Source organism: Sciurus vulgaris (assembly GCF_902686455.1).
Source record: "Sciurus vulgaris genome assembly, chromosome: 16".
Lineage (NCBI taxonomy): Eukaryota > Metazoa > Chordata > Mammalia > Rodentia > Sciuridae > Sciurus > Sciurus vulgaris.
The window spans coordinates 20,705,822-20,721,270 of NC_136477.1; the positions used below are offsets into that span (position 1 = coordinate 20,705,822).

General features: G+C 47.2%; 1 protein-coding gene across 4 annotated transcripts in view; it reads left to right on the forward strand.

Annotated features, from left to right (window-relative positions):
- Positions 1 to 15,449, forward strand: part of FYCO1 (FYVE and coiled-coil domain autophagy adaptor 1) — a 73,880-nt gene that overhangs the window by 5,157 nt on the left and 53,274 nt on the right. For 2 of the 4 annotated variants that reach the window (XM_079115448.1, XM_079115445.1), the window contains exons 2-6: positions 5,038 to 5,192; positions 8,266 to 8,372; positions 9,881 to 10,006; positions 13,679 to 13,785; positions 15,196 to 15,339. In XM_079115448.1, the coding sequence (XP_078971574.1) occupies positions 5,138 to 5,192; positions 8,266 to 8,372; positions 9,881 to 10,006; positions 13,679 to 13,785; positions 15,196 to 15,339 (539 nt within the window). In that variant the 5' untranslated portion in view covers positions 5,038 to 5,137. Of the gene's footprint in view, positions 1 to 511; positions 680 to 4,385; positions 4,535 to 5,037; positions 5,193 to 8,265; positions 8,373 to 9,880; positions 10,007 to 13,678; positions 13,786 to 15,195; positions 15,340 to 15,449 lie in introns of those variants that run through there. The other 2 variants (XM_079115447.1, XM_079115446.1) reach the window with 2 other exon arrangements.

A 15,449-nucleotide genomic window follows, 5' to 3' on the forward strand; every position in this document is an offset into this window, starting at 1 on the left:
TTTCCCCACCAAGGTGGGGTTTGTCCTCTTGGGGGCAGGAGTAGATGTGCCAGTTGAGTGTTCAATCTTTTATGCAATTTTCTGGTGATGCCCAGAACCTGTCGTCATCACCTGCTGGATGTTTTTCTCTGGGTTTTCCAGTAGCAGGACCTTAGCCCACAATCCTAAGTACAATTAGGTAGCCCTTCCTTTAGGGCTACTGCCCACCTTCCTTCAGAAAGATGGTCTACTTGTCTCAGGCCCAGAGCTACTCCTCTGCCTCAGTCCTCCTGACCCAGTTCTCCTGCATCCATGGGCTGGAATCATGGTCAGTTTTGTGTATGTATAGTGGAGTGTCCACTATAGTTGGTGGGAGGGAGGAGGCCAATAGAAGGTGCGAGAAACAATAGCAAAGTCCCAAATCCTCATTCCCTCATTGCCTATAAAAGAGAGAAGACTAAGCGAGCAGCACTTGGGAGAGGTGACGTAGGCTGCAGTCATGAACACTATAATTATAGGTCCCAGGGGTTGGTTCACCCAGTGAGCCTGTGTTCACGTGGGCCGAAGTGCCTGCTGCCAGCCTCTGGCAAACACCTCAGGACTTGCTACCACCCTCTTCAAGTTCTGGGGACGGCAGTCTGCCCGCCCACCACATTTCAGCACCTGAGCAAGCAGCATTTCCCAGCCTTCCAAACTACAGGTACCAGCCAAGTGCACTCCTTTCTATAGATGGTCACTTGATAGATGCTATTGAATGTACAGAAGCAGGCCAAGGCAATAGACGCTTCCAGAAAGACTTTATGTAATTTTTTTTCTTTCTTTCTTTTTTTTTTTTTTTTTTTTTTTTTTGGCCAGGGTAAAATTTGCAACCGGTATGCTTCACCTTGTTTGGGACTGGGGAAGAGTCCACTGTATAATGTCCTGTCTGGGTCTTTTCTTGGCTATTGTATTAGGAGCAAAATTTTGAAGTCATAGCAAGACTCACTTGTTCTCTCCTCCCTTCCAATCTGCCTTTCTTGTGTGGTTATTCAGATACTGCATTGCTTCTACCTGATCTAGTTTCTGGGCAATATTGTAAATATTAGTCATTTGCACTATAGTATAATTAAGTCTACATAAGTCAGTGAGTATCTTTAAATCTTAATTTGGGACTGATCTGCTGTGTCTATTGTGTAAGGCATTTAGAGCATCTTTGCAGATGTAGGAGTAATTTGGGGGTCAGGGAAGGGCCTTGACCTCTAAAACAAGACCAAAGCCATGATTTGCCTCTTGGGCACTGGTCCCAGGTAATAAATGAGAATTTCAAAAAATTAATGTAATCCCTTTTCCTCTTTGTCAGGAGATTGGATGTTTTGGACATTTTGGATAGTCTTAAACTTTATTTTTGAGTTGCTGACAAGAAAATCCAGTAGTTCCAAAGATTTTATGAAATGAATCACTAACACTTGAAAGAGCTTGCCAGAGACAGTGATAAAGGATTTTACATGTCATGCAACAAGGACCTTGGGTTGGTGGAGGTGGCTTGCACTCTGGGGGCCTTGAAAGGTATGGGAGCTGCAGAGTGTCCCTGTCCCCATGCCTCCCTGAAGCACACATGGCAGTGTATACAGTGTCTCCCAGATCAGGAGAACAGTTTGCTGATGGACTATAGACATCAGGATGGAGCTGGTTCATAGCAGAAGTCCGTGATCGCTCAACCAAAGATCATGCTTTCTAGAGACACAAGGAATCCGACCATGTGTGGAGAGCAGTAGTGCCCCACCCTGCGCCTTTCCTTGGTTAATAATGGCCCCGGATGGAGGCAGAGGAGGAGAGGGGCGTGTGTGTGTGTGTGTGTGTGTGTGTTCTCCTAAGGGAGCGTTGATTTTACTTCTTGAATCCCAGAGCCTCTGTGGAAAGGCCCACTGTGACCCACAGGCCTGACGGCCAGTTTCTTAGAGTTCATTACCTTGGTGGTGACACAGGCTCATTGGAAAATGAGCTTGTGTAATCAGTGGCTGGGAACAGCTCACCCCATGACCTGGGAACTTGATGCCAGCTAAACACGCTATTGCGAAGGTCAGGTCAGACAGAAGGCCGCTTGGCTCAGGCTGACGCCAGGGCAGTGCCACCAAAGCACTGAGAAGTCTTAAAGGAGCCTGTTTCCATCTGTGTTCAGACTCATCTCACCAAGATGCTGGCACGGTTTCTACACATTGTTTCCCACAGGCCAGACTCCAGATAGGGCTGGTTTCCAGGAAAGCCAGCTGGTGGTGTGGTTCCTGCATTGTCCCAGCTACAGCCAGGATGAGTCAGTCAGCACTATTGCCGCCCTGGCCTCCTCCTCAGGCTGCACCCTCTCCTGTGTGTGTGGCTCACACTAGTGTTAAGTGTGCCCACAGCGTGGTGGGCTTCGTTTGATGATCGTGTGGGCTGGGTACAGGCATCTTCCTCCATGATGATTTCGCCCAGAAACTGCAAGGTCCTAGGAGTTGACTGGCCTAGTAAGGGAACACAGTAGAGGAATAGCCTTCATTCTCATGGCACCCTCTGTTGGCCCCTCCCCTCCTAGGCTCTTATCAGTGACCTCCTGTTCATTTTTCAGGCCTGGCCCAACTCAGTGGCCATCATGGATTGTCTGTCACCCTCTCCCTCCCCCAAGCAGAATCAAATTAACTCTGTCAGTTCCTGTCACATGTTTAAAAACATCTTCACAATGCTGCACTGGTGTTGAGATATAACTTAGTTACGTGAGTTTTGACAAATATATGTCTGTCAAAAAGATAGTCATGTAACCACCAATATAATCAAGACACGGGACAGAATTGCCCCCCAGACTTTCCCTGTGCCTCTTTGTAGTTATTTCCTCCCCGGCCCCGGCAGCCACTGGGAGACATCTGATCTCTCCCAGTGTTTTGACTTTGCAAGAACATCTATAAATGGGATCAGAAAGAAGGTAGCTTTTACAGTGGCTTCTTTCACTCTGCATAATGCTCAGGAGCACAGGAGGCTCATCTCTGTTGTGGGTATCCATGACTCATTCCCCTTCTTGCTGAGCACCTGTGTCTGGATATCAGGATATTTTCCTGTCTGCTCCTCGGCAGAAGCGAAACTCCCCTGGGGCTGGACTGTGCCCCATGTGCTGGGGCAGTGAGTGTCCGTGGTGAAGACCCTGATCCTTGCCTTCCTAGAGGAGCACAGTGTCTGCCTGGGCTTTCCCTGCACAAGTTGACGGAGCTTGGGCTCTGGCTCTCTCTAGGGCCATGGCTGTCCCTACCCAGTCGCTGTTCAGTGGTGACCTGGAGAGAAACCCTGGGATAGGCAGGCAGGCTTCTCATGAACCACCCCTGCTCTCAGTTTGATGCCCATGACGGGTGGTGCCAGCACTTGGTGGGGTTATTTTTTCAGGGGAGGGAAGTCTCTGTAGATCCCCTGAACCTCTGCTCCCTGGATCTCGGAGTCTTGAGTGACTGGGACTGTGGTGCAGGCGTAGGCCTGGTTGTCCCTGCCTCCTAGTCCAGAGAAGCCCTCTTCCGGCTTCGTTTTCACTGAGTCACAGCTGCACTGGCTTGGTAGTTAAAAATAGGCGTTGGGCATCTCAGCCCTGTGACAGGCCCTCCTCTTTCCCTGCCGACACAGGAATGCTTGTGTAAATATTTGGAGTTGCTCATGGTTGGGACCATTTCCCTTCCAGGATCTAGGAGATGACCATGGGAGGGTAAGAGAGGGCAAATGCTAGAAACACTCAGGGGACGCTAGAAACACTCAGGGGACATGTTATTTGGGAGACACTGGAGTTGAGGGTGGTTTCTAGGAGCCAACAGAAGTGGTTGGTTATTTGTAGGGGTGAAGGCTTCGTCCTTTTTTGTTGTTGTTATTTTAGTGTGGAGCTGGGGATTGAACCCAGGACCTTGTGCATGCGAGGCAAGCACTCTACCAACTGAGCTACATCCCCAGCCCAAGGCTTAGTCTTAAAGGATCAGCAGGACTCAATGGAAACATCACCAGGTTTGAAATCAAACTGACCAGAGTTCAAAGTGCTCCTGACTCTGAGGGTCAGTTTTTCCTTGGTAAACAGGGATACTATTATCTACTCTACCAGTGCGATTGTGGGAATTAAAAAGTGATCGTGTGTGTAAAACATGTGCCAGGATCCTACACCTAGCAGGCCTTCATTTAGTGGGGACTACTATTCCAGCCAGCTTGTCTTCACAGCAAACATTACAGCACTGCATCGAACATCTCAGGGAGGAATTAGAGGTTCTGAAGGGACTTAGAAGTGTCCAAATGCGTGTTCAGACCTCTTTCCCATGAGCTCACATCTTACCTTTTTGGTCTTCAGCCACTACTGTGTCCTTAAATCACATTAACAGCTGCCCAAGTAGGGCTAGTAACTCAGGACTCCAGCAGGAGAGGACTATAACTAAGCTTAAAATAGAGACATGTCCCTTGATTGGTATGAGAGATGAACAGTCCCCTGGATGACAGGTCCTGTGGAGGCAGCAAACCCCCAGCAGCAAGGGAGCCTCCTTCCTGCCCAGTGAGCCAGGCTGTCGTTGGTCCAGAAACCCTGAGGGTATGTGTCCTCAGCTCCTCAACCCCCACAGGGCTGTCTACCCAAAGGTTACTGACCATTCCTTAAACAAAAAAAAAAAAAAAAAAAAAATTCTTTAAAGTACCTGGGAGGACGTTGGGCCTGTGGGAGAGAGTGCTCTGGTAGAAGCAGGCACCTCAGGCTTTGGGGAGCTGTCTGAATCTGGGTCGATGAGATTTAGCTGTTGTGTGAGGGGCTGGGGGAGCTGGGGGGCATTTTTAGGGGTGGAAAGTGAGGCAGTCTTGAACAAGAAGAGGGGAGGTGAGCTCAGAATAAAACAAGCTGTACTATTTGGTTGATCTTGTTTCTTGTTAAGCCCCAAACCAGGTCACTGTGCCTGAATGTGTGTCAGGAGCAAATCAAAGAGTGCCCACAGAACCAGACCTACGCAGGAAGGTCCAGGCGTCCTGTCCCGATCGGGCGACTTTGTGTCCGGAGCAGAAGTCCTCTAATACTCTGTGTCTGTAACTGCTTCCTCCCTGCAGGTGCCACCATGAAGTCTGACCACTGCTGACCGGACAGCCACGGAGCACTGGAGTTCTAACCTTCCCCCAGACCCACGCGGCCAAGGAAGGTGGACTCGCCATGGCCTCCACCAGCGCCGAGGGCCAGCTCCAGAGAATCATCCGCGATCTGCAAGGTTTGGTTGCATTGCTGGGCTGCTGGGTTGGTTTTGAGGCTGCGCTTCTGCTCTTGCCAGTTGAATTCATCCCTTTCATCTTTGTTCACACTGGGAGTAATTGGAACCCTTGGGACACAGCATATTGAAATATTTGGGGCTTGGATATCTACCCCGGGGGAGGTTGGGAGAGCTTGCTTGGCGCTCCTTTCAGAGCAATGTAAAGCCAGTTTGTAAACAAAATCAAATACCGTCTCCTGGCTGGGTCTTATTTCAGTGTTACTCTTTGGCTGAGTCACAACCTCTGGCCTCTGATGCAGTTGGCTTCTTTGCAGGGAATGTTTTCCCTCTGAACAGGAAGGCCAGATACCTGTTTGTCTTGTTTTGCTGCCACACCTGGTCCTGGCTGGCAGATGGCCCATTGCCTGTGACACACTCCAGGTCTGAGCCTGCTGCCTCCTGTCTTCCCCAAGTGTTCGGAACTGTGACTGCAGCCCTCCTACCGAGAAGGGCAAGGAAGGGATGCCCGTCAAGCCCCTGGGACTCAGGGGAAACGTTACTTCTCCGTTGGCCGCAGCTTCCAAGTTTCTCCCTTTCAGATGATGTGCCAAGAGTCAGAATTTTGGCAGGTTTCACTCCTCCACCAGTCACCGGGTGGTCTTGCCAGCCTTTTTGGAGCTCTAGCACTTTTGTGACAACACAAGCTGAAGCTGACCACTTCCTCCATGTGACTGAGTCCAGATGACACTTCTGACAGGTTTCCCACTGCGCAGTCTGGGTGCAGTGAGCAGTCCTCTCTCATACCAAGGGCCACTGGCCTAGTACAGCCAGAGCGCAGGCCACAGTCCTCATTGTGAAGGTCCAAGGTCAGTGAGGTAGAAGTCACTTTCTCAGGCACACTGTCTCTTACTGATAGTGATTGGGTCTCAGCAATTGAGTGTCCCTTATTCAAAATGTGCACCAGAAGTGTTTTGGACTTCAGATAGTTGGGATTTGGGGATATTTATGTAGACTTTACCACTTGAGCATCCCTAATCTGCAAATCCAAACTCCAAAATATCCCAGAATCCAAAACTTTTTGAGGGGTATATTTTTGGATTAGGATTCTCAATCTGTAATCACGTGGATTTCATATGCACGCAGGACTGTCGGGCACATGTCTTATGGACAAAAACTCACTGCGTCCTCACATTTGGTCCTGTGAGGTTGGTGCCCTTACTATTCCCATTTTGCAGATGAGGAAGCAGGCAGAGAGAGATTAAGTAACGTACCTAAAGTCACACAGCCAGTCATGAGCAGAGGCCAGGTTTGCACACCAACAGCCTGGCGCCAGTCTATGCCTTTAACCACACAAGTCTACTCTGCTGAAATGTGAGGTGCTCTTTTGAAAAGTCTGCACAGAGTTGCAGAGAAAATAAGACAATAGCCACTGCAAATCTGTGTTTGCTACTGGCCTTCAGAGATTTCTCTAACAAATAGGAATCATCTCTGTTTCAGTCTCTGTTCTCAAGGATGGCTGAGACCCAGAGGTCCTCACTCGGAGTGAAGAGAGGGAAGGGGAAGTAGGCCACAACTGGACAACAGTCACTTGTCAAAAGACTCAGTCCCAAGAGCCTGTCTTTGCCATTTGCTGGCCGTGGCTGATTGGCTTTTTAGCCAGCTTAGGCCCAGCTGTGATCCTGGGCAGGTGTGTTTAACCGTGGTGCTCGGGAGCAGGGGTAGGGGCTCCTTTTCTTTTAAGAGTTACCAGAGAAGAAGGGAGTTTCATCCAGCACATCCCAGCTGTCTGAACTGAACAAATGTTTCCTATACCCAAATCCAACACCTGACGGTCCCTCTGTCCCCCAGCAGAGGCAGTGAGGGAAAGTCAAAGGTGGGTTTTCCTCCTTTCCAACAGGGAAGTCAATTATCTTAGAAGTTAAAAGGTAGACTCTGAAGTCAGAAAGCCCTTGAAAAAAGCAAACTTCTTAATCCAGCTCTGCTGTTTGCCACCATGATCTTTGGCCAGGTCTCTGGCCTCTGTATGTTCCTCATCTATAAAATAGAGATGATAATATCAGACTTCATAGATTCTAAGTTGTGCTTATTTTTTTTTTCCACATTTTTACAGTTCTAAAGTTAGGATGCCTCTTGAAATCAGTTGCATCTTAAATTTGTTGAAATACAGCAACTCTGGCTTTGCAGTGTTGTATAAGTGAGAAATGTGTGCGAAGGCCTGGCCCTTCCTGGGCACTCAGTTAACAGAGCAGAGGTTGTTGTCCTTGTTTTTACGTGTGCCATCATCTGTGCTTGCAGGGTGTTCTTGAAGCCTCCTGCATTTAACCTGAATGGAGCAGTAGGATTAGAGTGAATGCTACGGTCTGTCCCCCAAAGGTTTAAGTGATGGAAGTTTGGTCCCCAGTGCAACAATATTGAAAAGTATTGCGACCTTTAAGAGGCAGGGCCTTGTTAGAGGAAGTTGGGTTCTGGCAACCCTCAAAAAGGATGAATGCTGGTGTCTCTGAGGGGGTTGAGTTTTACAGGAGTGGATTAGTTCCAGTGAGAGTGTGTTGTTATGAAAGAGTGAGCCTGGCCCCTTCCACCATGTTACGAGGCAGCCAGAAGGCCTTCACCACAGGGCAGCCTGATGGGCCTTCCCATTCTTAGTCTTTCAGCCTCCAAAACCCAAGCCAGGTCTTCACATGTTTTTCTCACTTAATACATTACAAGGCAAGGATTGCCTTATTTCAACAAATCTAAGGTATAATTCACTTTAAAGAGGCATCCCAATTTCAGAGCTGTAAAAATATGAAATAAATAATTTAAACCTCTTTAGTTTATAAAAGTACCCAACCCAGGTATGTTGTTATAGCAACATGAAACAGACTAAGACAGTGAAGAATAATAAATATATCTAGAATAAAGGATAAAACCCTCTGGAATTCAATATTAAGGGACTAAATGATTCATTCACACAGAAGACATCCCTAGATATTTACATTTCCAGGGTGCTTGCTATCACCAATCATGTACTCCTCATGGTTTCTGGGTTATTCCTCCCCCTCTCTGACTTTAGTTGTATCTGATCACATGTTCCTGTTTGTTGTCTTTGAAGATGCAGTAACAGAACTAAGCAATGAATTTAAGGAAACAGGAGAGCCAATCACAGATGACAGTACCAGCTTGCACAAGTTTTCTTATAAACTTGAGTATCTTCTGCAAGTAAGTGACACCTGTCCTGTGTTGATATGGGCAATGTCGTCTCTGTTTCCCTCTTGGGTGACTTATCAGCATTGAGGATATGAAATGATTGGGAATATCAACAGAGCCAGTAAGCCCATCTGGTTAGACTGAAGGTCAAAGCAAGAGCTGAATCCTCTTAAGTGTTGGCCTCTGGGGAAGCAAAGAGTTGCCCCTTAGAGTGGTTTTGGGAATTGAGAACATGCTTTAGAGGTATAGGTCATCTCAAAGGCAAGTCACAAGGCCACTGTATAGCAAGGATCTTAACTGTGGGGCAGTTACATGGCCCTTTGAGAGTTCAGCGAAAGCTATGGGGTCTTGTCCCAAATAGACATGTGTGTGTGTGTGTGTGTACACCCAGTCATGCAGGCAATTTCCAAGAGTGTGAGGACCCTCTGAGGATTACCCATGGGCCTCTGTTTTTAGAGCCTTGCTGTACCACGTATGGTCCAAGACCAGCAGCATCAACCTCACTGGGGAGCTGGTTGGCATCTTCTTGGTTCCCACCCTCACCTACTGAATCAGGATCTCTTGGGTCCGACCAGGAAACTTTGTTTTTTAGCATATTCATGGTATAACTCTTGAGCCTGCTTCGTTCAACAAGCACTCTAGAGAACTCTGTAGATGTGGAAAAACACTGAAATAAGCAGAAAGGAAATGGGCCTGAGGTTATTTTAAGGTGGCATTAGGCATTGCAATTTTTTCTTTTCTTTTTCTTTTTGCTTCTTTTTATCTGGATTTCCTAACAATATGTATACCTTTCTTCCATAATGAGGAAAAATTACTGCAAGGGAAAGCTGTACCTTTACCCTTCTGAACACCATTATTTCATGTTGCCAAAACAGAACGGAAGCCACTGGAGGAAAAGGCCTGGGGCTGAGGGCTCGCCTTCCCCACGCCTTCTCAACTACTTCTTTGCTTGACTTTATAAAAATGTTTATAGACCTTTTTTGTTGTTGTTGTTAAGCTCATTTGGGTTTTGGATTTGAAATGACTCAGAGCTGACATTTACTTGAATTTGTTACATATGTATTAAAGTGTCATTGAAACTTGAGATCTGAGTAACCGGGATAAAATGCCATCACCACATTTCCCTAAGTTGGGGTATAATTAACACTCTTCACATTGACTTAAGACACTTTGCTTCTCTTTATCATTTGTTGAGCACAGCCCGTGGTCTTCCACTGAACCCTGCACCGAAGTCCCTTCAAGGGCTAAATCTTTTGGGGCAGCCATTATTCTTGAATATCACTAGTAAAATGACTTTGAGCCAATCTCTTCTAGCCTCCGTTTCCTTATCTAAAAACTGGGCATAAATATGCCATCATTTTGTGATTAATATATCTTAATTTACCATAAATAAAAATCATGTTAGTAAAGGGTATTCCCCAGTGCTAAGACCTAAGAAGCACTTTGTTATAGTTTATCATTTAAATGGTGGGGTGAGCAGTAGGGGGTTTGAATCCCATTCTCTACCTTTCCCAATCCAGTTTGATCAGAAAGAGAAGGCCAGCCTCCTGGGCAGCAAGAAGGACTACTGGGATTACTTCTGTGCCTGCCTGGCCAAGGTGAAAGGAGCCAATGATGGGATCCGATTCGTCAAGTCCATCTCGGAGGTAAATAGAGAGGAGGAGCAGAGGACCCCCTGGCTTCCTCTGGCCGGGGTTTTGCATCCTTGCAGAGACCTTTGCTGCCAGTTGCCAAGTGTGGAAGCGGGGGTTATAGGTGAAGAAGTAACAAATCCAGTCCAGGCACGGGTAGCATCCTCTTGAATGTGTGCCAGGCAGAGGGGTGCTCATTCCTGAGTGTCTCCTGACAGAGCCATTCACATCGTAACTCTCTGCTCATAGCACCCTTTGGAGTGCATGTCTCTACCTTTAAAAATAATAATAATAATAATTTTCTTAGAGTTTGCTAGGCTGCTTTCCCTAGAGTTCACCCAGGAACCTGGATTGAAAGGAAGAGACTGATGTTGAGCCTCAGGAACATTTCATAACATGCTGGCGTGTTAAGCAGCTTCCTGCATCCAGAATGCTGTGACTTTCCATTTTACAAAATTCCTGAGCAACAAGCACACACACTCACAAGCCCTCCCTTTCTGCCTCTCTCCCACCCCACCCCCAGTGAATCTCCCTCCCTCCCTCTCATGAACCTAGTCCATCCAGAAGTGAAGCCCTGAGATTTGGGGCAGGAAATCTGAAGGGTTTGTGCATTTCATCTTGTCAGCATCTCCAGAAAGTGTGAAGTCACTTTGAAGTCAGCACGCAGGCTTGTTGGCAGGCCTCCTGCAAAGGCTGAGTTCTGAGAAGAACTGTCCTCACCCCAGCCATGTCAGCTGGAGCCAAGATGTTTTTTTCTTATAGAGGATGACAGCGCCAGATATGCTGACTTCAGAGGCTGGGCATTTTCCACCAGCTGCACCCAAGCTGTAGAGCAAGCAAGCAGTGTTTAATGCATCAAAAATCTGGAAGGGTCCTGTTGCCACTCTCCTCCCTTCCATCCCTACACCTCTACATCAGAGCAACCACAGCCTTTAACTGTATAACTTTGGACAGTTGAAGTCTTAAAATAGATTAGTTTTAATTTCCATTCCCCAGCTTTATGAAATGTTTGCTAAAGCAATGTATTTTTTGGCAAGCTTTATCTTTCCTCATAATACAGTCAGAACTTTAGACAATTTGAGCCATGGAAGTGGACCTTCCAGAAGCAAAAAGCACACCTTTCAAATGGTTTTTTGGTGGCTGGCATAGGCTTTGCTTCCTGTAGGGCCAGTTCTTTCATCTTGGCCACAGACTGTGCTCTGTAGAATATCACTGGTTAGAATGGCTTGGACATCGCTGAGCTGGGTGAGCTGCTGGATACTTGGGTTCATCTCAGGAGTCACATGTGCTCTGGGTCTTCAAGAGAGAAGATGGTAAAAGTTAATGGCTCAGAAGCATTTGTCGGAGCCGTTAGTTCCCTTGGGGTAGGAGTTAAGCATTTGGGCTACATCAAGAAAGTTGTAGCAAGCCACTTCTAGAGGTTCAGAAATGGGCTCTCCTTGGACTGTGGTTCACCACAATGAACAGGGTGCATCTTGGCTCAGTGCACAGTTTAAAGCAGAACTGCTCTCATGTTCCCCACAGATTTCCTCTCCTGTGCTATCGTATCACTCACTTCTCAGCAGAGTACATATGGGTTCTATTTAGAGGATAAAAAAAATTAAGGAATTAGGTAATGAAAGTAGACCCAAGATATAAAAAGCTATGCAGAATATTTCATTTGTAGTACAAAGGAACCACTGTCCCCTTCCCTAAAGGATGTTTAAAAACACTTTTTAAAGTAAATGGTTCCCTTTTTATATTATAAATATAATCAGTTTAACTAATGAGCCCAATTGAAAACATGGCCTCCAGTGTTCGCCATTTCAAAGGTTTTACTGTTCTAAAGACTGTGATTTTGGTCAGTATGCCAAGAATAAGGACAGGCTCCTGATTTGGGAGCTTGCAGCTGAGGGCTGCAGGGAGAAGGGTCGTGTTAAATTCTGCAGGGCTTCGGGGCAGGGGTGCTTTCCTCAGCGGGGTTCATCTGTCCGGGCTTCCTGGTCGTCCCTCTGAGTACTTTTTTCTCACCTCGCCCGTCACTGGAAAGAGTATTCGGACATGGGAATGTCACTGAGATTCTCCCCTGGGCCTCTGTGGAGGTCACCTATCTGCAAACACGCTGTGGCAGTTTTTATAAAGTCAATAAGTCAGGCCGCTGCCTACCTTCACATCTGGGCGTCCTGGCTATACCCCAGGCTCACATGGAAAACTGTCACAGCTTCTATAGGTCATGAGGTTTCACACCTTTTTATTTTTTAAAACCACTTCATGTTCTGGTATCATTTCCTTGAGTTGGCAGTAAGAAGACATAGCTCTGAGCTGATGGTGTGACAGGTGACTGGGTTGTTTACATCACTTGTGTGCCAGTGCTGGCGGCTCCACCGCATATATCCTGTCTCCATCCAGGACCTCAGTCAACATCTTCATAGTATGAGGTGTAGGACCTTCTTTTGGTGGAACCATTGCTACCTGCTCTCCCACCACATTTCTGACCTTTGGAGGAGGTCAGAAGAGAGAGAGGCCAATGCCTCACTGAGTAAGGCTGACCCCACTCAGCCAGAGCCTGAAAGAACAATGATAGGTGGTGGCGGGGTGGGGGTGGTGCAGTTTGAATCTCATCTACTTCAGTTTGGCTTCTAGGGCTGACCTGTCAGAAATACAAATCCTAATTTGCAGACTGGTCTCAAGTGTCCTCTATGGCTGCCCCCTTTATTGCATCCATCTTGGCTGCCCCATGTCCCCAGCTGCCATGGTTTGGCAGCCTTGTGGCAGAATACTCCATACTCTGACCAGAATACTCCATCACCATCTCAGTAGACTTTCAGCAATCTCCTCAGAAGCCATGTGTAAGTGGTAACTTTAAACCTTAGAAGTTCCAGTCAGACCTTATCCTTCATTTGAATTAGGTTTATAGTTATGAACATTATGGGGTGGCTTCAAAGACCAGCCTGCACCTGGGCCCTTCTGTGCCACCCACCACTGTGTGCCTGGGCCTCCTGGAGATCCCTGCTCTCACCCCCGGGCCTGCTCTGACTAATTACAGTAAGATGGCATATCTGGAAAGAAACCAGCACAACCAGGGAAGTGCTGACAGCTGTGTGAATTTTATAGCTGGTCTGCGGGGACAGAGGAGGCCATTTTACATACAGTAAATCTTTTTAAGGCCCCTCACAACCACCGCTGCCTTTTCCCTCTTCCTTTTTCTACATGTGTCCCCACCAAGCCCCTGAGGCTTCTTCCCTGTGCCTGCCCTCTAACACCTTAAAAACAAGCCCAGCAGTAGCCAGCTGGTACCATCCCTTCAAAGCCCTCCATTTCCCTCATGTTTTACTCTTAATATTCCAAATGAAAGAGTTTCATGTCTGACCCAGAAATTCTGATGGCGCGTAGGAGGGAGAATGGCATTCTAATAGAATCCACAGGTATTTGAGAGCATCTCATTCATACATCTTCCTTCACAAGTCTGCTGGCCTCTAGATTATTCTCAGTGTAGATCTGCAGTGTAGCCCTACTGCAGGCCTCACTCTCTGAAATGACAGTATCAAGTGCCTTGTGTCCTTCGAGGGACACAAGTGAAGCCACTTTGTGGGTAGGATTGAAGGACGTGTTCTGCCCTGTCTGGCTTTTGCAAGTACTCTCTTAGGCCAGGTCTGTATTTGGAGTCAGCTAACAGCTCTTCCTCTCTATATAATGTGCTTTTTCTAGCTTCGAACATCTCTGGGGAAAGGAAGAGCCTTTATTCGCTATTCTCTGGTGCACCAGCGGTTGGCAGACACCTTACAGCAGTGCTTCATGAATACCAAAGTGACCAGGTAAATGCAGGACAGCCTCGCCCCATATCACTGATAGATGATACCCCTTCTTAATACAATGACGGCTGCGCCTAGTGCCCTTTCGTGTCACCTGTAGCAGGTATCTGCTGAGTCCTTCCACACCCATCACCCTCCTCTGCCTCTCCTACCACTGTCCTTTAGCATGGAGGGCAGGAAGCCCTGGTTTGCACAGGTGAGGAAAGGGGACTCAGAGCAGTAAATGCCTTTCTCTCGGCCCCGCTGAGCTGAGCCGTGGAGCTGGAGCTCAGAGCCAGGCCTCCTGACTCCCAGTGCCAGGGAGTTTTCTCTAGTGGGTGGTGGGTCCTGGATGTCAGTGTTTGGGGACAGTTGCAGCCTTGGCCTCTCAGCAGAATGGTCTGTTGGGTTTTTAACTCCACTGAACCTGGGTCCTCACCTGCCACAGCTGTCAGTACCTACCTGGGCATCTGGGCTTCCTGGAGAGCGTTAGAGCTGACCAAGGGTGTAGATGCTGTGGGGCCCAGGTTGGCTATGTGTCAGCCTTTGGGTCACTAGTGTTGCAGCCTCAGCCAGGAAGAGAGGAGGAAGGAGAGGGGCAGGATTGAGAGTGTGAGGGGAGAGTGGGCCTCAGATTAGGAGCTGCAGATCAGGCCCCAGCAGCTAGACTTCTTGGGGTTGCCCAGGACCCTTTACCAGTGGGGCCTCACCTCTCTCTAGGAATGTTCTAGTTGATCAAAGAAATTACTTTTGAATTAAAAAAAAAAAAAAAAATCTATCATGAGGGAACATTTTGTTTCTTTTGTCACCTTTAACGTTGAGTGTCTTAAGGACAGGGTTCTGTGGCCGGTGACAGGCCTTGTGAGTTGTGTGAGTTGAAAACATTTGCCCATTTGATTTGAAGAGTACTTTTTTCTAGATGTTTGGTGAGCACCATTATGAACAGCTTGACTTCGTCATGGTCACAGATACCAGCCAACTAACTCCCCTCCTCAGAATTATCTTTTTTAGTTCTTGTTGCTTTACATGAAACCAAACAACCACTACCTCAAAACTCGGTTGGTGTTTCTGGCTTGAGAGCTGTTGCATGGCTTTTAAACTAGTGTCTGGAAGGGAATTAAAAGTGAGATAGCTCAGTGTCTTGCATTTAGTTCTTGAAAGGACTAGAAGGTAAGGTTACTTTTCAAACGAGAAGTGTTCTGTCAGCAAAATTGCCCTTTCTCGGCAAGTAACTGAGATTTAAGGTTTTTCACAACCTTTTTGAGAAGTAGGTCTGGTAAGTAATAAATGAATAAACATCCAGATCACGGTAGTGATTTCTTTGAAGAAGAGTAAGCTTATTTGAGACTTTCATACTCCTATAGTGAAAATGAAATTGGTTTACATGTGTGTCTTTTGTTAACTTGGTAACCCACACATTTTGTTTCTCTCCAGCGACTGGTACTATGCAAGAAGCCCCTTTCTGAAGCCAAAGCTGAGCTCTGACATCGTGGGCCAACTCTATGAGTTGACCGAGGTTCAATTTGACCTGGCCTCGAGAGGCTATGACTTGGATGCTGCCTGGCCGACATTTGCCAGGTACTTAGAGGGATCACTTGGTTTAAAAAGTCAGGGAAAGAGATGTTTGAAGCATGGAAGATGGCCACCAGTCTACTCAGAGCAATTTTGCTTGCTCAGTAAATTGCATC